General features: G+C 46.8%; 1 protein-coding gene across 38 annotated transcripts in view; it reads left to right on the forward strand.

Annotated features, from left to right (window-relative positions):
• Positions 1–24,210, forward strand: part of rxrgb (retinoid X receptor, gamma b) — a 97,977-nt gene that overhangs the window by 36,589 nt on the left and 37,178 nt on the right. For all 38 annotated transcript variants that reach the window (XM_052465682.1, XM_052465680.1, XM_052465681.1 and 35 more), the window contains exon 2: positions 16,739–16,968. In XM_052465682.1, coding sequence (XP_052321642.1) covers positions 16,739–16,968 — 230 coding nt within the window. The remainder of the gene's footprint in view (positions 1–16,738; positions 16,969–24,210) is intronic.

Consider the following 24,210-nt stretch of genomic DNA (forward strand, 5'->3'; position numbering starts at 1 on the left):
GACAAATATCAAAGCTAATCAGGGCTGGGCTTTGTTAAAACCCTGGGTGTGAGACCAAATTAATAATTGTAGAAAGATCAACTCTCCAGTAGGAGGTGCTGCCCAGCCTTGATAGGAGACCTAAGGATAGCTGTAGATAGATCAACTCTCCAGTAGGTACTGCCCAGCCTCGATAGGAGACCTAAGGATAGCTGTAGATAGATCAACTCTCCAGTAGGTACTGCCTAGCCTCGATAGGAGACCTAAGGATAGCTGTAGATAGATCAACTCTCCAGTAGGTACTGCCCAGCCTCGATAGGAGACCTAAGGATAGCTGTAGATAGATCAACTCTCCAGTAGGAGGTGCTGCCCAGCCTTGATAGGAGACCTAAGGATAGCTGTAGATAGATCAACTCTCCAGTAGGTACTGCCCAGCCTCGATAGGAGACCTAAGGATAGCTGTAGATAGATCAACTCTCCAGTAGGTACTGCCCAGCCTCGATAGGAGACCTAAGGATAGCTGTAGATAGATCAACTCTCCAGTAGGTACTGCCCAGCCTCGATAGGAGACCTAAGGATAGCTGTAGATAGATCAACTCTCCAGTAGGTACTGCCCAGCCTCGATAGGAGACCTAAGGATAGCTGTAGATAGATCAACTCTCCAGTAGGTACTGCCCAGCCTCGATAGGAGACCTAAGGATAGCTGTAGATAGATCAACTCTCCAGTAGGAGGTGCTGCCCAGCCTCGATAGGAGACCTAAGGATAGCTGTAGATAGATCAACTCTCCAGTAGGTACTGCCCAGCCTCGATAGGAGACCTAAGGATAGCTGTAGATAGATCAACTCTCCAGTAGGTACTGCCCAGCCTCGATAGGAGACCTAAGGATAGCTGTAGATAGATCAACTCTCCAGTAGGTACTGCCCAGCCTCGATAGGAGACCTAAGTAGCTGTAGATAGATCAACTCTCCAGTAGGTACTGCCCAGCCTGTTTGGCAGTAGAGTCTCAGGGCGGTGAACCAGGTTCCAGTGAGTTGTTTGGCAGTAGAGTCTCAGGGCGGTGAACCAGATTCCAGTGAGTTGCTGGCAGTAGAGTCTCAGGGCGGTGAACCAGGTTCCAGTGAGTTGCTGGCAGTAGAGTCTCAGGACGGTGAACCAGATTCCAGTGAGTTGTTTGGCAGTAGAGTCTCAGGGCGGTGAACCAGGTTCCAGTGAGTTGCTGGCAGTAGAGTCTCAGGACGGTGAACCAGGTTCCAGTGAGTTGTTTGGCAGTAGAGTCTCAGGGCGGTGAACCAGGTTCCAGTGAGTTGTTTGGCAGTAGAGTCTCAGGGCGTTGAACCAGGTTCCAGTGAGTTGCTGGCAGTAGAATCTCAGGGCGGTGAACCAGGTTCCAGTGAGTTGTTTGGCAGTAGAGTCTCAGGGCGGTGAACCAGGTTCCAGTGAGTTGTTTGGCAGTAGAGTCTCAGGGCGTTGAACCAGGTTCCAGTGAGTTGCTGGCAGTAAAGTCTCAGGGCGGTGAAACAGGTTCTAGTGAGTTGTTTGGCAGTAGAGTCTCAGGGCGGTGAACCAGGTTCCAGTGAGTTGTTGGGAGTAGAGTCTCAGGGCGGTGAACCAGGTTCCAGTGAGTTGTTTGGCAGTAGAGTCTCAGGGCGGTAAACAAAGTCCCAGTGAGTTGTTTGGCAGTAGAGTCTCAGGACGGTGAACCAGATTCCAGTGAGTTGTTTGGCAGTAGAGTCTCAGGGCGGTGAACCAGGTTCCAGTGAGTTGTTTGGCAGTAGAGTCTCAGGGCAGTGAACCAGGTTCCAGTGAGTTGCTGGCAGTAGAGTCTCAGGGCGGTGAACCAGGTTCCAGTGAGTTGTTTGGCAGTAGAGTCTCAGGGCGGTGAACCAGGTTCCAGTGAGTTGTTTGGCAGTAGAGTCTCAGGGCAGTGAACCAGGTTCCAGTGAGTTGCTGACAGTAGAGTCTCAGGACGGTGAACCAGGTTCCAGTGAGTTGCTGGCAGTAGAGTCTCAGGACGGTGAACCAGGTTCCAGTGGGTTGTTTGGCAGTAGAGTCTCAGGGCGGTGAACCAGGTTCCAGTGAGTTGCTGGCAGTAGAGTCTCAGGGCGGTGAACCAGGTTCCAGTGAGTTGCTGGCAGTAGAGTCTCAGGGCGGTGAACCAGGTTCCAGTGAGTTGCTGGCAGTAGAGTCTCAGGGCGGTGAACCAGGTCCCAGTGAGTTGTTTGGCAGTAGAGTCTCAGGGCATTGAACCAGGTTCCAGTGAGTTGTTTGGCAGTAGAGTCTCAGGGCGGTGAACCAGGTCCCAGTGAGTTGTTTGGCAGTAGAGTCGCAGGGCGGTGAACCAGGTTCCAGTGAGTTGTTTGGCAGTAGAGTCTCAGGACGGTGAACCAGGTTCCAGTGAGTTGTTTGGCAGTAGAGTCTCAGGACGGTGAACCAGGTTCCAGTGAGTTGCTGGCAGTAGAGTCTCAGGGCGGTGAACCAGATTCCAGTGAGTTGCTGGCAGTAGAGTCTCAGGGCGGTGAACCAGGTTCCAGTGAGTTGTTGGAAGTAGAGTCTCAGGACGGTGAACCAGGTTCCAGTGAGTTGTTGGCAGTAGAGTCTCAGGACGGTGAACCAGGTTCCAGTGAGTTGTTTGGCAGTAGAGTCTCAGGGCGGTGAACCAGGTTCCAGTGAGTTGCTGGCAGTAGAGTCTCAGGACGGTGAACCAGGTTCCAGTGAGTTGTTTGGCAGTAGAGTCTCAGGGCGGTGAACCAGGTTCCAGTGAATTGTTTGGCAGTAGAGTCTCAGGGCGGTGAACCAGGTTCCAGTGAGTTGTTTGGCAATAGAGTCTCAGGGCGGTGAACCAGGTTCCAGTGAGTTGTTGGCAGTAGAGTCTCAGGACGGTGAACCAGGTTCCAGTGAGTTGTTTGGCAGTAGAGTCTCAGGGCGGTGAACCAGGTTCCAGTGAATTGTTTGGCAGTAGAGTCTCAGGGCGGTGAACCAGGTTCCAGTGAGTTGTTTGGCAATAGAGTCTCAGGGCGGTGAACCAGGTTCCAGTGAGTTGTTGGCAGTAGAGTCTCAGGACGGTGAACCAGGTTCCAGTGAGTTGTTTGGCAGTAGAGTCTCAGGGCGGTGAACCAGGTTCCAGTGAGTTGCTGGCAGTAGTCTCAGGACGGTGAACCAGGTTCCAGTGAGTTGCTGGCAGTAGAGTCTCAGGGCGGTGAACCAGGTTCCAGTGAATTGTTTGGCAGTAGAGTCTCAGGGCGGTGAACCAGGTTCCAGTGAGTTGTTTGGCAGTAGAGTCTCAGGGCGGTGAACCAGGTTCCAGTGAGTTGTTTGGCAGTAGAGTCTCAGGGCGGTGAACCAGGTTCCAGTGAGTTGTTTGGCAGTAGAGTCTCAGGGCGGTGAACCAGGTTCCAGTGAGTTGTTTGGCAGTAGAGTCTCAGGGCAGTGAACCACTTCTTAATGACATGTTGGCAGTATCTCTTGACTCCCCCAGTCTGTTCTCTTGATTGCTGCTTTAGTGGGCATTATGTTTTGTATCACTTTGTCACAGTGCAACACACACGTAAAAACACACTGCAGATCGATGCACGCGTTAAGAGGATACACTTCTCTCTGGAGGGATAATCTGATAGATGTTGAAGTGTGTGTCATTCTGTTACAGATAGACGCCTCTCTCTCTCTCTCTCTCTCTCTCTCTCTCTCTCTCTCTCTCTCTCTCTCTCTCTCTCTCTCTCTCTCACTCTCACTCTCACTCTCACACACACACACACACACACACACACGCCCCTATTCCCAGTAGCCTGATCTCCAGACCGTAGATATTATTAGTTAGTGGGCCACTGGTTTATTGAATTTCCACACACTGGAGAGCTCAGTGTGCACTGGAGGGCTCAGTGTGCACTGGAGGGCTCAGTGTGCACTGGAGGGCTCAGTGTGCACTGGAGGGCTCAGTGTGCACTGGAGAGCTCAGTGTGCACTGGAGGGCTCAGTGTGCACTGGAGGGCTCAGTGTGCACTGGAGGGCTCAGTGTGCACTGGAGGGCTCAGTGTACACTGGAGGGCTCAGTGTGCACTGGAGAGCTCAGTGTGCACTGGAGGGCTCAGTGTGCACTGGAGGGCTCAGTGTACACTGGAGAGCTCAGTGTGCACTGGAGGGCTCAGTGTGCACTGGAGGGCTCAGTGTGCACTGGAGGGCTCAGTGTGCACTGGAGGGCTCAGTGTGCACTGGAGGGCTCAGTGTGCACTGGAGGGCTCAGTGTGCACTGGAGGGCTCAGTGTGCACTGGAGGGCTCAGTGTGCACTGGAGGGCTCAGTGTGCACTGGAGGGCTCAGTGTGCACTGGGGGCTCAGTGTGCACTGGAGGGCTCAGTGTGCACTGGAGGGCTCAGTGTGCACTGGAGGGCTCAGTGTGCACTGGAGGGCTCAGTGTGCACTGGAGGGCTCAGTGTACACTGGAGGGCTCAGTGTGCACTGGAGGGCTCAGTGTGCACTGGAGGGCTCAGTGTACACTGGAGGGCTCAGTGTGCACTGGAGGGCTCAGTGTGCACTGGAGGGCTCAGTGTGCACTGGAGGGCTCAGTGTGCACTGGAGGGCTCAGTGTACACTGGAGGGCTCAGTGTGCACTGGAGGGCTCAGTGTGCACTGGAGGGCTCAGTGTGCACTGGAGGGCTCAGTGTACACTGAGGGGACAAAACATTAAGAACACCTGCTCTGTCCATGAAATAGACTGACCAGGTGAATCAAGGTGAAACCTATGATCCCTTGTTGATGTCACTTGTTAAATCCACTTCAATCAGTGTAGATGAAGGGGGAGGAGACAGGTTAAATAAGGATTTTTAGGACTTGAGACAACTGAGACATGGATTGTGTATGTGTGCCATTCAGAGGGTGAACGGGCAAGACAACAGATTGAAGTTCCTGAACGGGGGGGGTTTGGTAGTAAAGATAAAGTAAAGTAAAGAGTAAAGATGGGCTCTGTCTGTTCTTACTGTAGCTCTCTGAATGTAGCCATCTCTGTCTGTTCTTACTGTAGCTCTCTGAATGTAGCCATCTCTGTCTGTTCTTACTGTAGCTCTCTGAATGTAGCCATCTCTGTCTGTTCTTACTGTAGCTCTCTGAATGTAGCCATCTCTGTTTGTTCTTACTGTAGCTCTCTGAATGTAGCCATCTCTGTCTGTTCTTACTGTAGCTCTGAATGTAGCCATCTCTGTCTGTTCTTACTGTAGCTCTCTGAATGTAGCCATCTCTGTCTGTTCTTACTGTAGCTCTCTGAATGTAGCCATCTCTGTCTGTTCTTACTGTAGCTCTCTGAATGTAGCCATCTCTGTCTGTTCTTACTGTAGCTCTCTGAATGTAGCCATCTCTGTTTGTTCTTACTGTAGCTGTCTGAATGTAGCCATCTCTGTTTGTTCTTACTGTAGCTCTCTGAATGTAGCCATCTCTGTCTGTTCTTACTGTAGCTCTCTGAATGTAGCCATCTCTGTTCTTACTGTAGCTCTCTGAATGTAGCCATCTCTGTCTGTTCTTACTGTAGCTGTCTGAATGTAGCCATCTCTGTCTGTTCTTACTGTAGCTCTCTGAATGTAGCCATCTCTGTCTGTTCTTACTGTAGCTCTCTGAATGTAGCCATCGCTGTCTGTTCTTACTGTAGCTCTCTGAATGTAGCCATCTCTGTCTGTTCTTACTGTAGCTCTCTGAATGTAGCCATCTCTGTTTGTTCTTACTGTAGCTCTCTGAATGTAGCCATCTCTGTCTGTTCTTACTGTAGCTCTCTGAATGTAGCCATCTCTGTCTGTTCTTACTGTAGCTCTCTGAATGTAGCCATCTCTGTCTGTTCTTACTGTAGCTCTCTGAATGTAGCCATCTCTGTCTGTTCTTACTGTAGCTCTCTGAATGTAGCCATCTCTGTCTGTTCTTACTGTAGCTCTCTGAATGTAGCCATCTCTGTTCTTACTGTAGCTCTCTGAATGTAGCCATCTCTGTCTGTTCTTACTGTAGCTCTCTGAATGTAGCCATCTCTGTTTGTTCTTACTGTAGCTCTCTGAATGTAGCCATCTCTGTCTGTTCTTACTGTAGCTCTCTGAATGTAGCCATCTCTGTTCTTACTGTAGCTCTCTGAATGTAGCCACCTCTTTTTCACCATGTATCGGTTCTCATCAAGTCAATGTAATAAATATGACCATTTTGTATTTTCCTTTCAAGTGTATCCGTTCTGTTTTGAGGTAATATAATAATTTGAATATGAATGTGTAAATGACGTGATTATGGCTAGGCATGTGTTATACTGTATAATTATATAGATCTGAACAGTACTGTCACCTCAGCATTATGGTTATTGTGATGTATTACATACACTAGTGTATGTTTTCCTGTCTGAGTTTCATGGGAAGCAGCAGCAGCCTAACTGTACCTGTCTGCCAGCGTTGTCTCCTAATAATCTATGTAACCTTGGGATACTGATATGATCTCTTTTGAACTTGGCCGGGAGGGATTTGGCAACAGGTGACCTTTGAGTCGCAACAGCATGGGGTCAAAGGTAAACAGAGCTCCTCTGTCTGTTTGATTTCCCTGTGTATTGGAGTCAGTCTTACAACAGTCTGCAATGATCTTTCCCAAGTTCTGTTCCTCCTTTAAAAGAATGTGAGTGTGAGAAGTACACTAACATACATTCCGGAGTGTCCGTGGAGTGATTTACATAGAATAGCGTTTGCGTGGGACAGACGGTGGAGTTGGATCAGGTCCGGCAGGGATAGCCCCGTCAACCACCACAGGCCTTTCCATTTACGCATCCTCTGGTGGCAATGCTGGCTTCTTGCCACACACACACACACACACACACACACACACACACACACACACACACACACACACACACACAAACACACAAACACACAAACAGCATTCCCCCCTCAGAGCATGCTAACCTCAGCCACCCCTTTTCTTTTAGGAATCTCACCAGCTGACTGTGTGTCAAATGAGAAGTGATAGTTTTGTACTGGGTCGGGGGCAGACTGGCTATGCTTGTTGTATACTGCTCAGGAAGTCCCTGCTGCTCAAAGATAGACAGCTATTTTATCTTCCCAAGACTGGAGAGATAGTTGGCTAGTTTTGGGCCACAGGGACCATTGAGAGCCGCTGAAGTATACTGCATATATGACCGACTGTCTCTTTTCGGTCTAATGTAGCATCATTTGAAATAGTGTTTTTTATTTTTTATTTTTTACATTGGATAAAAGTAGACACTCAGAGCTAGAAAATGGTGTATCATTCACTACAGTTGAGGAACAATGGGAAAGTTATTCTGCTTTGAAAGTTGATAAACTTGTAACCCCACTTTTGAGAAAAGTGCCTTTGAATGTTTTGGTACAGCTACTGGACAGCTCTTCTTTTGTCTTCTTTGTCTACACCTATTCAGCATCGTTCAAACCCTCTTAAGCCTTTAGCCCCACCCATTCAGCATCGTTCACGCCCTCTTAAGCCTTTAGCCCCACCCATTCAGCATCGTTCACGCCCTCTTAAGCATTTAGCCCCGCCCATTCAGCATCGTTCACACCCTCTTAAGCATTTAGTCCCGCCCATTCAGCATCGTTCACACCCTCTTAAACCTTTAGCCCCGCCCATTCAGCATCGTTCACACCCTCTTAAGCCTTTAGCCCCGCCCATCTCTTTAAGGATTCACATGTCAGGCCATGTGCTAAACAGAGTGAGGAAGGTAATGTAGTAAACAACCAAATATTTCAAGACTAAAAGTGGTTTAATGTAGTAGCCTACAATAAGGGGGAAACCCCATGTAAAAATACACTTTGTCTCGTCCTTGGCATATATCCTAATCTGACTTTGAAAGTGTACAGGTACAAATATTGTATAAATATTTTATAATGTAAGTCGCTTTGGATAAAAGCGTCAGCTAAATGGCATATATATATATATATATATATATATGATTCTTACCCAGACACACTTGTCTAAATTGATGGGTCAATGTGAAGGAAATGCTATAACCACCCCCCAGACACATCTGGGGCGGCAGGGTAGCCTAGTGGTTAGAGTGTTGGACTAGTAACCGAAAGGTTGCAAGTTCATAATCCCTGAGCTGACAAGGTACAAATCTGTCATTCTGCCCCTGAACAGGCAGTTAACCTGCTGTTCCTCCATTGAAAATAAGAATTTGTTCCTAACTGAGTTGCCTAGTTAAATAAAGGTAAACATTTTAAAAATCTATCCAAGTGGATGGGTCACTATTGTCTAGAGATGTTCATGAATTACAGTAGATGGCCACATTCACCACCGGACACACCTGGCTAACTTGAGTCATGTAATCATTCCCTTGCAAAGTGGAGTATTTTGTTTAGACATGTAGCTAGCGAGCTAAACAATGAACCATAAATCCAACCCATAGCTACAGTACACACTGATTGTCATAGCTAGCCACCATGCATGAAATGCTAATGTATGAATCTACAGGTAGCTTAAGCTAACCAACGAGGTTCGATGTTAGCTAGCTAGCTAACTTTAGGCTCTAACTAGCAATGCAAATCTGAGATACAAATAATATTACTACACAGATCATACACGTAACGTGAGCTAGCTAGCCAGCCAGCTAATATTCGTTAGCTAGCAAACAGTATGCTTTAACTTGAAAATGACTTTCTGACCAAATTAGAAACATATCATATCTAAAAAATTACCCCGTATACATTGATGAATGCTTCACGACAGCGTGTCTCTTCCATTTGGTTTGTAGCTAGCTACTGCCTGTTTGGTCCATTGATGAATGCTTCACGACAGCGTGTCTCTTCCATTTGGTTTGTAGCTAGCTACCGCCTGTTTGGCCCATTGATGAATGCTTCACGACAGCGTGTCTCTTCCAGTTGGTTTGTAGCTAGCTACCGCCTGTTTGGCCCATTGATGAATGCTTCACGACAGCGTGTCTCTTCCAACAGTATGGTTTAAGCTAGCTACCGCCTGTTTGGCCCATTGATGAATGACTTCTCTTCCATTTGACCAAATTAGAAACTCTTCCATTTGGTTTGTAGCTAGCTACCGCCTGTTTGGCCCATTGATGAATGCTTCATGTCTCTTCCATTTGGTTTGTAGCTAAAATGAATTACTTCCATTTGGTTTGTAGCTACCGCCTGTTTGGCCCATTGATGAATGCTTCACGACAGCGTGTCTCTTCCATTTGGTTTGTAGCTAGCTACCGCCTGTTTGGCCCATTGATGAATGCTTCACGACAGCGTGTCTCTTCCATTTGGTTTGTAGCTAGCTACCGCCTGTTTGGCCCATTGATGAATGCTTGTCTCTTCCATTTGGTTTGTAGCTAGCTACAGCGTGTCTCTTCCAGTTTGGTTTGTTTGGTCCAGATGAATGTGTCACGACAGCGTAGCTACCCGCCTGTTTGGCCCAGTGATGAATGCTTCACGACAGCGTGTCTCTTCCATTTGGTTTGTAGCTAGCTACCGCCTGTTTGGCCCATTGATGAATGCTTCACGACAGCGTGTCTCCAGTTGGTTTGTAGCTAGCTACCGCCTGTTTGGCCCATTGATGAATGCCATTTGGTTTGTAGCTACCGCCTGTTTGGCCCATTGATGAATGCGTCACGCAGCTGTTTTCCATTTGGTTTGTAGCCATTTTGATGAATGCTTCACGACAGCGTGTCTCTTCCATTTGGTTTGTAGCTAGCTACCGCCTGTTTGGCCCATTGATGAATGCTTCACAGCGTGTCTCTTCCATTTGGTTTGTAGCGCCTGTTTGGCCCATTGATGAATGCGTGTCTCTTCCATTTGGTTTGACAGCGCCTGTTTGGCTTGATGAATGCTTCCATTTCTTCCATTTGGTTTGTAGCTACCGCCTGTTTGGCCCATTGATGAATGCCACGACCTGTTTTCCATTTGGTTTGTAGCTAGCTACCGCCTGTTTGGCCCATTGATGAATGCTTCACGACAGCGTGTCTCTTCCATTTGGTTTGTAGCTAGCTACCGCCTGTTTGGCCCATTGATGAATGTTCACGACAGCGTGTCTCTTCCATTTGGTTTGTAGCTAGCTACCGCCTGTTTGGCCCAGTGATGAATGCTTCACGACAGCGTGTCTCTTCCATTTGGTTTGTAGCTAGCTACCGCCTGTTTGGCCCATTGATGAATGCTTCACGACAGCGTGTCTCTTCCATTTGGTTTGTAGCTAGCTACCGCCTGTTTGGCCCATTGATGAATGCTTCACGACATTTGGTTTGTAGCGTGCCTGTTTGGCCCATTCTTCCACAGCGTGTCTTGGTTTGTAGCTAGCTACCGCCTGTTTGGCCCAGTGATGAATGCTTCACGACAGCGTGTCTCTTCCATTTGGTTTGTAGCTAGCTACCGCCTGTTTGGCCCATTGATGAATGCCACAGCGTGTCTCTTCCATTTGGTTTGTAGCTAGCTACCGCCTGTTTGGCCCATTGATGAATGTTCACGACAGCGTGTCTCTTCCAACTTTTTAGCAACCACTGATCTTTGTCCCATTGATAGCTTCAGCACGACAGCGTGTCTCTTCCATTTGGTTTGTAGCTAGCCTGTTTGGTCCATTGATGAATGCCGCGTGTCTCTTCCATTTGGTTTGTAGCTAGCTACCGCCTGTTTGGCCCATTGATGAATGCTTCAGCAGCGTGTCTCTTCCATTTGGTTTGTAGCTAGCTACCGCCTGTTTGGCCCACACTCTTCCATTTGGTTTGTAGCTAGCTACCGCCTGTTTGGCCCATTGATGAATGCAGTTATCCATTTGGTTTGTAGCTAGCTACCGCCTGTTTGGCCCATTGAAATGTCGTTTTGGTTTGTACAGCTACCGCCTACACTGTCTTTCCATTTGGTTTGATAGCTTTTTGTGCAGCAATGTTTGGCCCAGTGATAGCAGTTCCAACACTTTTGGCCCAGTTATCCATGCAACGTTATACAGTATCTTTGTTAGCGGTCAAAAGTTATCTTCAACCATACTGTGCAGTTTATGTTATAGACAAAAGCGTGCTACATGGCAGACCAATCAGAACTAATCTCTCGTCATGTTCATCTAGCCCACCCATTATCTCTGCCAATCATGGCTCGCGGGTAGGTCCCTGTCTTTTTCCGTGGCTGGCTAAACCAGCTAGACTCGTAATTTAATATTTTATTTGTATTTACAGATGACATACAAGTTTGTTATTTTAAGGCACATAAAAGTTCACATGTTTCAGAAGGCATTTCTGCCCAAATAAAAACGCATTTTGATTAAACAAAAAAAAAGTATAATTTGAAATGCCTCTCCTGTGAGGTAGTTACGTGCGACATACGCCTAGCTTATTGAAACGGGTCACATATAATGTAGGGCCGGGACGATACCTAATAATCAGTCCCAATATACTGTAGCTCCTAAACATCTCTTCTCTCATATCCAGCCGGGCCAGCTGGAAAGACGCCTAAATATCTGTCTGTCTGTGTCTGTTTGTCTGTTTATCTTCTTGAGAGAGCCCATCCATTACAGAAGGAGAGGAGTGGGGTCTGTAGTCCATTACAGAAGGAGAGGAGTGGGGGCTGTAGTCCATTACAGAAGGAGAGGAGTGGGGTCTGTAGTCCATTACAGAAGGAGAGGAGTGGGGGTTATAGTCCATTACAGAAGGAGAGGAGTGTGGGGTCTGTAGTCCATTACAGAAGGAGAGGAGTGGGGGTTGTAGTCTATTACAGAAGGAGAGGAGTGGGGGTTATAGTCCATTACAGAAGGAGAGGAGTGGGCTGTAGTCCATTACAGGGGGGAGTATAGTCCATTACAGAAGGAGAGGAGTGGGGGCTGTAGTCCATTACAGAAGGAGAGGAGTGGGGGTTATAGTCCATTACAGAAGGAGAGGAGTGGGGGCTGTAGTCCATTACAGAAGGAGAGGAGTGGGGGTTATAGTCCATTACAGAAGGAGAGGAGTGGGGGCTGTAGTCCATTACAGAAGGAGAGGAGTGGGGGCTGTAGTCCATTACAGAAGGAGAGGAGTGGGGGTTATAGTCCATTACAGAAGGAGAGGAGTGTGGGGGCTGTAGTCCATTACAGAAGGAGAGGAGTGGGGGTGTTATAGTCTATTACAGAAGGAGAGGAGTGGGGGTTATAGTCCATTACAGAAGGAGAGGAGTGTGGGGGCTGTAGTCCATTACAGAAGGAGAGGAGTGGGGGTTGTAGTCTATTACAGAAGGAGAGGAGTGGGGGTTATAGTCCATTACAGAAGGAGAGGAGTGTGGGGGCTGTAGTCCATTACAGAAGGAGAGGAGTGGGGGTTGTAGTCCATTACAGAAGGAGAGGAGTGGGGGTTATAGTCCATTACAGAAGGAGAGGAGTGTGGGGGCTGTAGTCCATTACAGAAGGAGAGGAGTGGGGGCTGTAGTCCATTACAGAAGGAGAGGAGTGGGGGTTATAGTCCATTACAGAAGGAGAGGAGTGGGGTTGGAGTCCATTACAGAAGGAGAGGAGTGGGGGGCTGTAGTCCATTACAGAAGGAGAAGAGTGGGGTCTGTAGTCCATTACAGAAGGAGAGGAGTGGGGGCTGTAGTCCATTACAGAAGGAGAGGAGTGGGGTCTGTAGTCCATTACAGAAGGAGAGGAGTGGGGGCTGTAGTCCATTACAGAAGGAGAGGAGTGGGGTCTGTAGTCCATTACAGAAGGAGAGGAGTGGGGGCTGTAGTCCATTACAGAAGGAGAGGAGTGGGGTCTGTAGTCCATTACAGAAGGAGAGGAGTGGGGGCTGTAGTCCATTACAGAAGGAGAGGAGTGGGGGCTGTAGTCCATTACAGAAGGAGAGGAGTGGGGGCTGTAGTCCATTACAGAAGGAGAGGAGTGGGGGCTGTAGTCCATTACAGAAGGAGAGGAGTGGGGGTTATAGTCCATTACAGAAGGAGAGGAGTGGGGGTTGGAGTCTATTACAGAAGGAGAGGAGTGGGGGTTATAGTCCATTACAGAAGGAGAGGAGTGTGGGGGCTGTAGTCCATTACAGAAGGAGAGGAGTGGGGGTTATAGTCTATTACAGAAGGAGAGGAGTGGGGGTTATAGTCCATTACAGAAGGAGAGGAGTGGGGGTTGTAGTCTATTACAGAAGGAGAGGAGTGGGGGTTATAGTCCATTACAGAAGGAGAGGAGTGTGGGCGCTGTAGTCCATTACAGAAGGAGAAGAGTGGGGTCTGTAGTCCATTACAGAAGGAGAGGAGTGGGGTCTGTAGTCCATTACAGAAGGAGAGGAGTGGGGGTTATAGTCCATTACAGAAGGAGAGGAGTGTGGGGGCTGTAGTCCATTACAGAAGGAGAGGAGTGGGGGCTGTAGTCCATTACAGAAGGAGAGGAGTGGGGGTTATAGTCCATTACAGAAGGAGAGGAGTGGGGGCTGTAGTCCATTACAGAAGGAGAGGAGTGGGGGTTATAGTCCATTACAGAAGGAGAGGAGTGGGGGCTGTAGTCCATTACAGAAGGAGAGGAGTGGGGGCTGTAGTCCATTACAGAAGGAGAGGAGTGTGGGGGCTGTAGTCCATTACAGAAGGAGAGGAGTGGGGGTTATAGTCCATTACAGAAGGAGAGGAGTGGGGGTTGGAGTCTATTACAGAAGGAGAGGAGTGGGGGTTATAGTCCATTACAGAAGGAGAGGAGTGGGGGCTGTAGTCCATTACAGAAGGAGAGGAGTGGGGGCTGTAGTCCATTACAGAAGGAGAGGAGTGGGGGTTATAGTCCATTACAGAAGGAGAGGAGTGTGGGGGCTGTAGTCCATTACAGAAGGAGAGGAGTGGGGGTTATAGTCCATTACAGAAGGAGAGGAGTGTGGGGGCTGTAGTCCATTACAGAAGGAGAGGAGTGGGGGTTATAGTCCATTACAGAAGGAGAGGAGTGGGGGTTGGAGTCTATTACAGAAGGAGAGGAGTGGGGGTTATAGTCCATTACAGAAGGAGAGGAGTGGGGGCTGTAGTCCATTACAGAAGGAGAGGAGTGGGGGCTGTAGTCCATTACAGAAGGAGAGGAGTGGGGGTTATAGTCCATTACAGAAGGAGAGGAGTGTGGGGGCTGTAGTCCATTACAGAAGGAGAGGAGTGGGTGTTATAGTCTATTACAGAAGGAGAGGAGTGGGGGTTATAGTCCATTACAGAAGGAGAGGAGTGTGGGGGCTGTAGTCCATTACAGAAGGAGAGGAGTGGGGGTTGTAGTCTATTACACAAGGAGAGGAGTGGGGGTTATAGTCCATTACAGAAGGAGAGGAGTGTGGGGGCTGTAGTCCATTACAGAAGGAGAGGAGTGGGGGTTGTAGTCTATTACAGAAGGAGAGGAGTGGGGGTTATAGTCCATTACAGAAGGAGAGGAGTGTGGGGGCTGTAGTCCATTACAGAAGGAGAGGAGTGGGGGTTATAGTCCATTACAGAAGGAGAGGAGTGGGGGTTGGAGTCTATTACAGAAGGAGAGGAGTGGGGGTTATAGTCCATTACAGAAGGAGAGGAGTGGGGGTTGTAGTCTATTACAGAAGGAGAGGAGTGGGGGTTATAGTCCATTACAGAAGGAGAGGAGTGTGGGGGCTGTAGTCCATTACAGAAGGAGAAGAGTGGGGTCTGTAGTCCATTACAGAAGGAGAGGAGTGGGGTCTGTAGTCCATTACAGAAGGAGAGGAGTGGGGTCTGTAGTCCATTACAGAAGGAGAGGAGTGTGGGGGCTGTAGTCCATTACAGAAGGAGAGGAGTGTGGGGGCTGTAGTCCATTACAGAAGGAGAGGAGTGTGGAGGCTGTAGTCCATTACAGAAGGAGAGGAGTGGGGGCTGTAGTCCATTACAGAAGGAGAGGAGTGGGGTCTGTAGTCCATTACAGAAGGAGAGGAGTGGGGGCTGTAGTCCATTACAGAAGGAGAGGAGTGGGGTCTGTAGTCCATTACAGAAGGAGAGGAGTGGGGGCTGTAGTCCATTACAGAAGGAGAGGAGTGGGGTCTGTAGTCCATTACAGAAGGAGAGGAGTGGGGGCTGTAGTCCATTACAAAAGGAGAGGAGTGGGGGCTGTAGTCCATTACAGAAGGAGAGGAGTGGGGGCTGTAGTCCATTACAGAAGGAGAGGAGTGGGGGCTGTAGTCCATTACAGAAGGAGAGGAGTGGGGGTTATAGTCCATTACAGAAGGAGAGGAGTGGGGGTTGGAGTCTATTACAGAAGGAGAGGAGTGGGGGTTATAGTCCATTACAGAAGGAGAGGAGTGGGGGTTGTAGTCTATTACAGAAGGAGAGGAGTGGGGGTTATAGTCCATTACAGAAGGAGAGGAGTGTGGGCGCTGTAGTCCATTACAGAAGGAGAAGAGTGGGGTCTGTAGTCCATTACAGAAGGAGAGGAGTGGGGTCTGTAGTCCATTACAGAAGGAGAGGAGTGGGGTCTGTAGTCCATTACAGAAGGAGAGGAGTGTGGGGGCTGTAGTCCATTACAGAAGGAGAGGAGTGTGGGGGCTGTAGTCCATTACAGAAGGAGAGGAGTGGGGTCTGTAGTCCATTACAGAAGGAGAGGAGTGGGGTCTGTAGTCCATTACAGAAGGAGAGGAGTGTGGAGGCTGTAGTCCATTACAGAAGGAGAGGAGTGGGGTCTGTAGTCCATTACAGAAGGAGAGGAGTGTGGAGGCTGTAGTCCATTACAGAAGGAGAGGAGTGTGGGGGCTGTAGTCCATTACAGAAGGAGAAGAGTGGGGTCTGTAGTCCATTACAGAAGGAGAGGAGTGGGGGCTGTAGTCCATTACAGAAGGAGAGGAGTGGGGTCTGTAGTCCATTACAGAAGGAGAGGAGTGGGGGCTGTAGTCCATTACAGAAGGAGAGGAGTGGGGTCTGTAGTCCATTACAGAAGGAGAGGAGTGGGGGCTGTAGTCCATTACAGAAGGAGAGGAGTGGGGTCTGTAGTCCATTACAGAAGGAGAGGAGTGGGGGCTGTAGTCCATTACAGAAGGAGAGGAGTGTGGGGGCTGTAGTCCATTACAGAAGGAGAGGAGTGGGGGCTGTAGTCCATTACAGAAGGAGAGGAGTGTGGGGGCTGTAGTCCATTACAGAAGGAGAGGAGTGTGGGGGCTGTAATCCATTACAGAAGGAGAGGAGTGTGGGGGCTGTAGTCCATTACAGAAGGAGAGGAGTGGGGTCTGTAGTCCATTCTGGTCCTTCTGTAGCTCAGTTGGTAGAGCATGGCGCTTGTAACGCCAGGGTAGTGGGTTTGATTCCCGGGACCACCCATACGTAGAATGTATGCACACATGACTGTAAGTCGCTTTGGATAAAAGCGTCTGCTAAATGGCATATATTATTACAGAAGGAGAGGAGTGGGGGCTGTAGTCCATTACAGAAGGAGAGGAGTGGGGGCTGTAGTCCATTACAGAAGGAGAGGAGTGTGGGGGCTGTAGTCCATTACAGAAGGAGAGGAGTGTGGGGGCTGTAGTCCATTACAGAAGGAGAGGAGTGTGGGGGCTGTAGTCCATTACAGAAGGAGAGGAGTGTGGGGGCTGTAGTCCATTACAGAAGGAGAGGAGTGGGGGCTGTAGTCCATTACAGAAGGAGAGGAGTGTGGGGGCTGTAGTCCATTACAGAAGGAGAGGAGTGTGGGGGCTGTAGTCCATTACAGAAGGAGAGGAGTGGGGGTTATAGTTTTCTGGCTGAAGAGGAAGTTGCACAACATCTCTTCTCTGGCGTACAGAAGCAGGATTAGCAGCCAAACAGCTGTGGTTCTACAGCATGTGATGTGTCTGCTATGGAGAACTGTTCCGTTCAGACTCAGCTCTGTCTGTCTCTAACCCTGTCTCTTTGACTCATCCCCACAGATTCTCAAGGGCCGATGAGCATGCCCCACTCCCATGGCCCTCCAATGGGTGGCATGGTGGGGCACCCCTCCGTCATCAGCACCTCCAGGACCCTTCCTTCGCCAATGAGCACCCTGGGCGCGCCCCTGAACGGCCTGGCGTCGCCTTACTCCGTCATCACGTCCTCCCTGGGCGCGCCCTCCACGCCAGGGATCAACTTCGGATCGCTCCACAGTCCACAGATGAGAGAGGTGTGGTGCCACTTAGCTCCACTCAACTTGTGAGATCTGAAAACATCTAATGTTGCTGACTACGATCATCCAGAACAATAGATTTTTATCTCAATAGCTAGATTTCCCTCCAATTGGCCAACAAAATTTTAATGCGAATATAAAAAAAATCTGTATAAAGAAAACATGCTAATGTTTCCCACCACGCGGTATGCTTCCACAAACTGACAGTGTGTGACGACGTAGTGCACACAAAGTGTACTTTTCCCTCTTTAAGTTTTATGTACTGAATAAAAATGGAACATTCAATGTGTTTCCATCACATTTTCAACTCTTACTGATAGTTTTGTCGCAAAAAAAAACATTTTTTATTAAATAACAAATGTGTGTAACAGTATAACTTTAGACCGTCCCTTCGCGCCAACCGGGGACCCTCTGCACACATCAACAACAGTCGTGTAACAGCATCGTTACACATCGCTCCACAAAAGCCGCGGGGAACCACTACTTCAAGGTCTCAGAGCAAGTTACGTTGAAACGCTATTTAGCGCACCACCGCTAACTAGCTAGCCGTTTCACATCCGTTACATGTGCCTACTCTGGTCTTGGCACGAGCCCTCTAGCCAACGGCTCGCAGATACAGTGCAGGTGGGCTAGTCTTCATGATGAGATTATTATAGATAAGAGAATGTTTTTATTTGTCAAACTGCCGTCAAGCATTGGTCATCATGTCACCAGAATAAGACCCTGGATATTTATTGGAAAGGAGCATCAAGCTCATCACCGTGCACATTCACCACCCTGTGAAGTTCATCACACCACCCTGTGAAGTTCATCACACCACCCTGTGAAGTTCATCACACCACCCTGTGAAGTTCATCACACCACCCTGTGAAGTTCATCACACCACCCTGTGAAGTTCATCACACCACCCTGTGAAGTTCATCACACCACCCTGTGAAGTTCATCACACCACCCACCCTGTGAAGTTCATCACACCACCCTGTGAAGTTCATCACACCACCCTGTGAAGTTCATCACACCACCCTGTGAAGTTCATCAAACCACCCTGTGAAGTTCATCACACCACCCTGTGAAGTTCATCACACCACCCTGTGAAGTTCATCACACCACCCTGTGAAGTTCATCACACCACCCTGTGAAGTTCATCACACCACCCACCCTGTGAAGTTCATCACACTACCCTGTGAAGTTCAGCACACTACCCTGTGAAGTTCATTACACCACCCTGTGAAGTTCATCACACCACCCTGTGAAGTTCATCACACCACCCACCCTGTGAAGTTCATCACACCACCCTGTGAAGTTCATCACACCACCCTGTGAAGTTCATCACACCACCCTGTGAAGTTCAGCACACCACCCTGTGAAGTTCATCACACCACCCTGTGAAGTTCATCACACCACCCTGTGAAGTTCATCACACCACCCTGTGAAGTTCATCACACCACCCTGTGAAGTTCATCACACCACCCTGTGAAGTTCATCACACTACCCTGTGAAGGGCATCACACCACCCTGTGAAGTTCATCACACCACCCTGTGAAGTTCATCACACCACCCACCCTGTGAAGTTCATCACACCACCCTGTGAAGTTCATCACACCACCCTGTGAAGTTCATCACACCACCCTGTGAAGTTCATCACACTACCCTGTGAAGTTCATTACACCACCCTGTGAAGTTCATCACACCACCCTGTGAAGTTCATCACACCACCCTGTGAAGTTCATCACACCACCCTGTGAAGTTCATCACACCACCCTGTGAAGTTCATCACACCACCCTGTGAAGTTCATCACACCACCCTGTGAAGTTCATTACACCACCCTGTGAAGTTCATCACACCACCCTGTGAAGTTCATCACACCACCCTGTGAAGTTCATCACACCACCCTGTGAAGTTCATCACACCACCCACCCTGTGAAGTTCATCACACCACCCTGTGAAGTTCATCACACCACCCTGTGAAGTTCATCACACTACCCTGTGAAGTTCATCATAAATTATAATCAGTAGCCTAATAAACTGCATGGTTTCACGAGATAGTGGGAGGACCACACGTCATGTGATTGTTTATCACTATATTCTGCTCAAGGACTGAATCAAGGACAGTCATTTTTCTTTTCTACGTGTGTGGTTTTTACACGCCTTTTGGATACTCGGTGTGAAGGTTAGTTGTATCCAATATCTGACGACACGACATTACTGTAATCCACCACCTCTCCTCTGCCCTCTGCTTGACCTGTAAACCTTTAGCCTAAAGGTCAGCTCTTAGTGGCTTGTTGTGGGTCAAACAGGCTGGGCAGACTATCCAAGTGGGACGCAGTGTGTGTGTGTGTGCGTACGTGCGTGCGTGCGTGTGTGTGTGTCTGTGTGTGTGTGCCTTCTCAGTGTAAAGCCTCAGCCCTTGAATGGATTATAGCAGTAATTGCCAAAGAAACACCATCTCTCTCAGTTTTCTTCCTCTCCGCTGAGCTTTCATCCTCCCATCTATAGGTTATTACAGGATCATTCACAACAATGGACAAGCTTCACTGACATAAACAATAAGCTCCACCGTAAGGACGCTATCTTACCGTCTCACACAATGAACTACAACATCCTATAGGAATTCTCTCAGTGCTCTGTTATATAAACTACACAGCAGATAAGGGTTTTTGAAGGTCAGCCCTTCAGACAATGCTCCATCATACGTAAAGTGCTTTTGTGTTTATTTTTTTATTTTTTATTTTACTAGGCAAGTCAGTTAAGAACAAATTCTTATTTTCACTGACGGCCTAGGAACAGTGGGTTAACTGCCTGTTCAGGGTCAGAACGACAGATTTTGTACCTTGTCAGCTCGGGGATTTGAACTTGCAACCTTTCGGTTACTAGTCCAATGCTCTAACCACTAGGCTACCCTGCCGCCCCATTTATGTCTATGTTTCACTATCTGAAGCCAATGGCTGCCATTGTTACACTAATTATCAAGCCTTGTTTTAGAGATTATATATAGTACAGTGGGTTCAAACAGTATTTGCCCCCTTTTCTGATTTTCTATATTTTTTTTATACTGAATCAGATCTTCAACCAAAACCTAATATTCGATAAGGGTAATCTGAGTTTACAAAAAAAATATATTACAAAATGTTTGTTTTTTTGGGGGGTGGGGGGGACAAAGCCAGAACTGTGTGCTATAGAGGAGAGGATATCCTCTACTACAGTGGTAGGACGGATCTGGGTCTGAGGGAGACTGACTGTGAGCTGTGGATGGATGCGTTCGTTTCTCCATTCAGGATGGTGCACTAAGCTATTCATGGGGCGCATGTTTCCTCACAATATTGTTTTGAAAGGTTTGTTTTAGGACTGATGCCCAACTGAGCGTTTTACTCAATTGCGGGTCTCAATAGCTGCTGATGGAGATTATGTCTAAGCCTCCTGGAGTCTAAGCCTTTATACCTAAAGTAAATGGAGAATGTGCTGATATACACACTACCATTCAAAAGATTGTGGTCACTTAGAAATGTCCTTGTTTTTGAGAAGAAAAAAAAGAAGAAAAAATTGTCCATTAAAATGTAATAAAATTTATCAGAAATACAGTGTAGACATTGTTAATGTTGTAAATGACTATTGTAGCTGGAAACGGCTGATTTTTAATGGAATATCTACATAGGTGTACAGAGGCCCATTATCAGCAACCATCACTCCTGTGTTCCAATGGCACGTTGTGTTAGCTAATCCAAGTTTATCATTTTAAAAGGCTAATTGGTCATTACAAAACCCCTTTTGCAATTATGTTAGAACAGCTGAAAACTGTTGTTCTGATTAAAGAAGCAATAAAACTGGCCTTCTTTAGACTTGAGTATCTGGAGCATCAGCATTTGTGGGTTTGATTACAGGCTCAATATGGCCAGAAACAAAGAACTTTCTTCTGAAACTCGTCAGTCTATTCTTGTTCTGAGAAAGTAAGGCTATTCCATGCGAGAAATTACCAATAAACTGAAGGTTTCGTACAATGCTGTGTACTTCTCCCTTCACAGAACAGTACAAACTGTCTCTAACCAGAATAGAAAGAGGAGTGGGAGGCCCCGGTGCACAACTGAGCAAGAGGACAAGTACATTAGAGTGTCGAGTTTGAGAAACAGATGCCTCACAAGTCCTCAACTGGCAGCATCATTAAATAGTACCCGCAAAACACCAGTCTCAACGTCAACAGTGAAGAGGCGACTCTGGGATGCTGGCCTTCTAGGCAGAGTTCCTCTGTCCAGTCTCAACGTCAACAGTGAAGAGGTGACTCTGGGATGCTGGCCTTCCAGGCAGAGTTCCTCTGTCCAGTCTCAACGTCAACAGTGAAGAGGCGACTCCTGGATGCTGGCCTTCTAGGCAGAGTTCCTCTGTCCAGTCTCAACGTCAACAGTGAAGAGGCGACTGGGATGCTGGCCTTCTAGGCAGAGTTCCTCTGTCCAGTCTCAACGTCAACAGTGAAGAGGCGACTGAGATGCTGGCCTTCTAGGCAGTTATTTGGATTTTTACGAATTATCTTTGAAAGACAGGATCCTGAAAAAAGGATGTTTATTTGTTCGCTGTTTATATATATATATATATACGTATGGCGTGTAAGATAAAGGTCTCAATCAAAGCATGAGCTAAGTATGCGTTTAGCCTGTTTATAGCTAGTAGTAATAGTTTATATCTAGTAGTAATAGTTTATATCTAGTAGTAATAGTTTATAGCTAGTAGTAATAGTTTATAGCTAGTAGTAATAGTTTATGTCTAGTAGTAATAGTTTATAGCTAGTAGTAATAGTTTATAGCTAGTAGTAATAGTTTATATCTAGTAGTAATAGTTTATATCTAGTAGTAATAGTTTATAGCTAGTAGTAATAGTTTATATCTAGTAGTAATAGTGTATAGCTAGTAGTAATAGTTTATATCTAGTAGTAATAGTTTATAGCTAGTAGTAATAGTTTATAGCTAGTAGTAATAGTTTATAGCTAGTAGTAATAGTTTATATCTAGTAGTAATAGTTTATATCTAGTAGTAATAGTTTATAGCTAGTAGTAATAGTTTATATCTAGTAGTAATAGTTTATAGCTAGTGGTAGCTAGTAGTAATAGTTTATATCTAGTAGTAATAGTTTATAGTTAGTAGTAATAGTTTATATCTAGTAGTACTAGTTTATAGCTAGTAGTAATAGTTTATATCTAGTAGTAATAGTTTATAGCTAGTAGTAATAGTTCATGTCTAGTAGTAATAGTTTATAGCTAGTAGTAATAGTTTATAGCTAGTGGTAGCTAGTAGTAATAGTTTATATCTAGTAGTAATAGTTTATAGCTAGTGGTAGCTAGTAGTAATAGTTTATATCTAGTAATAATAGTTTATAGTTAGTAGTAATAGTTTATAGCTAGTAGTAATAGTTTATAGCTAGTAGTAATAGTTTATAGCTAGTAGTAATAGTTTATAGCTAGTAATAATAGTTTATAGCTAGTAGTAATAGTTTATAGCTAGTAGTAATAGTTTATAGCTAGTAGTAATAGTTCATGTCTAGTAGTAATAGTTTATAGCTAGTAGTAATAGTTTATATCTAGTAGTAATAGTTTATAGCTAGTAGTAATAGTTTATATCTAGTAGTAATAGTTTATAGCTAGTAGTAATAGTTTATATCTAGTAGTAATAGTTTATATCTAGTAGTAATAGTTTATAGCTAGTAGTAATAGTTCATATCTAGTAGTAATAGTTTATATCTAGTAGTAATAGTTTATATCTAGTAGTAATAGTTTATAGCTAGTAGTAATAGTTTATAGCTAGTAGTAATAGTTTATATCTAGTAGTAATAGTTTACAGCTAGTAGTAATAGTTTATAGCTAGTAGTAATAGTTTATAGCTAATAGTAATAGTGTATAGCTAGTAGTAGCTAGTAGTAATAGTTTATATCTAGTAGTAATAGTTGTAAAGCATGTCTGAACCATATATATATATATATATATATATATATATATATATATACACTGTATAATGAATGTATGAAGCATTAGTAATGCATGTTGAATACTTGTGCTGCATATGGCTGTGTTTGTCTGAGGCATGTTGGTGCCCGAGAAGCCATAAGCATGTGAATGGCATGTTGAATCATGACATATGTGTCGCATATGTTGGCCATTTGTCTGGCATGTTGGCTGTATGGGAGAGGCATGCTTATGAGCTGCAGTACAGGAAAGGGCTCTCTCTCATCATTGACTCACCAGCATCAGCAGAAGACAGAATGCTAATTTAGCTGACTGTTTGCTCACTACGAATGCTCACGTAGAGAGGGAAAGGGGAAAGAGAGCACTCTAAGCAGTGGTGGTGGGGGGTGGGGTGGGGGGTTAAGATAAGTTAATACCTTAATAGAAAAGTTAAAGTGAAAGACACCCAGGAAAATACTACTTGAGTATAGGTCTAAGGGTATTTGGTTTTAAATATACTTAAGTATCAAAAGTAAATGTAATTGCTAACATGTACTTAATAAGTACCGAAAGTAAATGAATAAAAATATAAACAGTAAAGTAAAGTACAGATACCTCAAAAAACTACTTAAGTAGTACTTTCAAGTATTTTTTACTTAAGTACTTTACACCAACGGACACTAGGCCAACTGAAAAAAAGATAGAGAGATGGAGATAGAGGGAGAAAGAGAGAGGGGGAGGAGGAGAGAGAGAGAGGGGGAGGAGGAGAGAGAGGGGGAGAGAGAGGGGGGAGGAGGAGAGAGGGAGGAGGAGAGAGAGGGAGAAAGAGAGGGGGAGGAGGAGATAGAGGGAGAAAGAGAGGGGGAGGAGGAGGAGAGAGAGAGAGATAGAGAGAGGGGGAGGAGGAGATAGAAAGAGAGAGGGGGAGGAGGAGAGAGAGAGAGATAGAGAGAGGGGGAGGAGGAGAGAGAGAGAGAGAAAGAGAGAGGGGGAGGAGGAAAGAGAGGGAGAAAGAGAGAGGGGAGGAGGAGAGAGAGGGATAAAGAGAGAGGGGAGGAGGAGAGAGAGAGAGGGGGAGGAGGAGAGAGGAGAGAAAGAGAGAGGGGAGGAGGAGAGAGGGGGGAGGAGGAGAGAGAGAGAGGGGGGGAGGAGGAGAGAGGGGGAGGAGGAGAGAGAGAGGGAGAAAGAGAGAGGGGGAGGAGGAGAGAGAGGGGGAGGAGGAGGAGAGAGAGAGAGGGGAGAGAGGGGGGAGGAGAGAGAGAGGGGGGAGGAGGAGAGAGAGAGAGGGGAGGAGGAGAGAGAGGGGAAAGAGAGA

The sequence above is a fragment of the Oncorhynchus keta genome, chromosome 1 (genome assembly GCF_023373465.1).
Source record: "Oncorhynchus keta strain PuntledgeMale-10-30-2019 chromosome 1, Oket_V2, whole genome shotgun sequence".
NCBI lineage: Eukaryota > Metazoa > Chordata > Actinopteri > Salmoniformes > Salmonidae > Oncorhynchus > Oncorhynchus keta.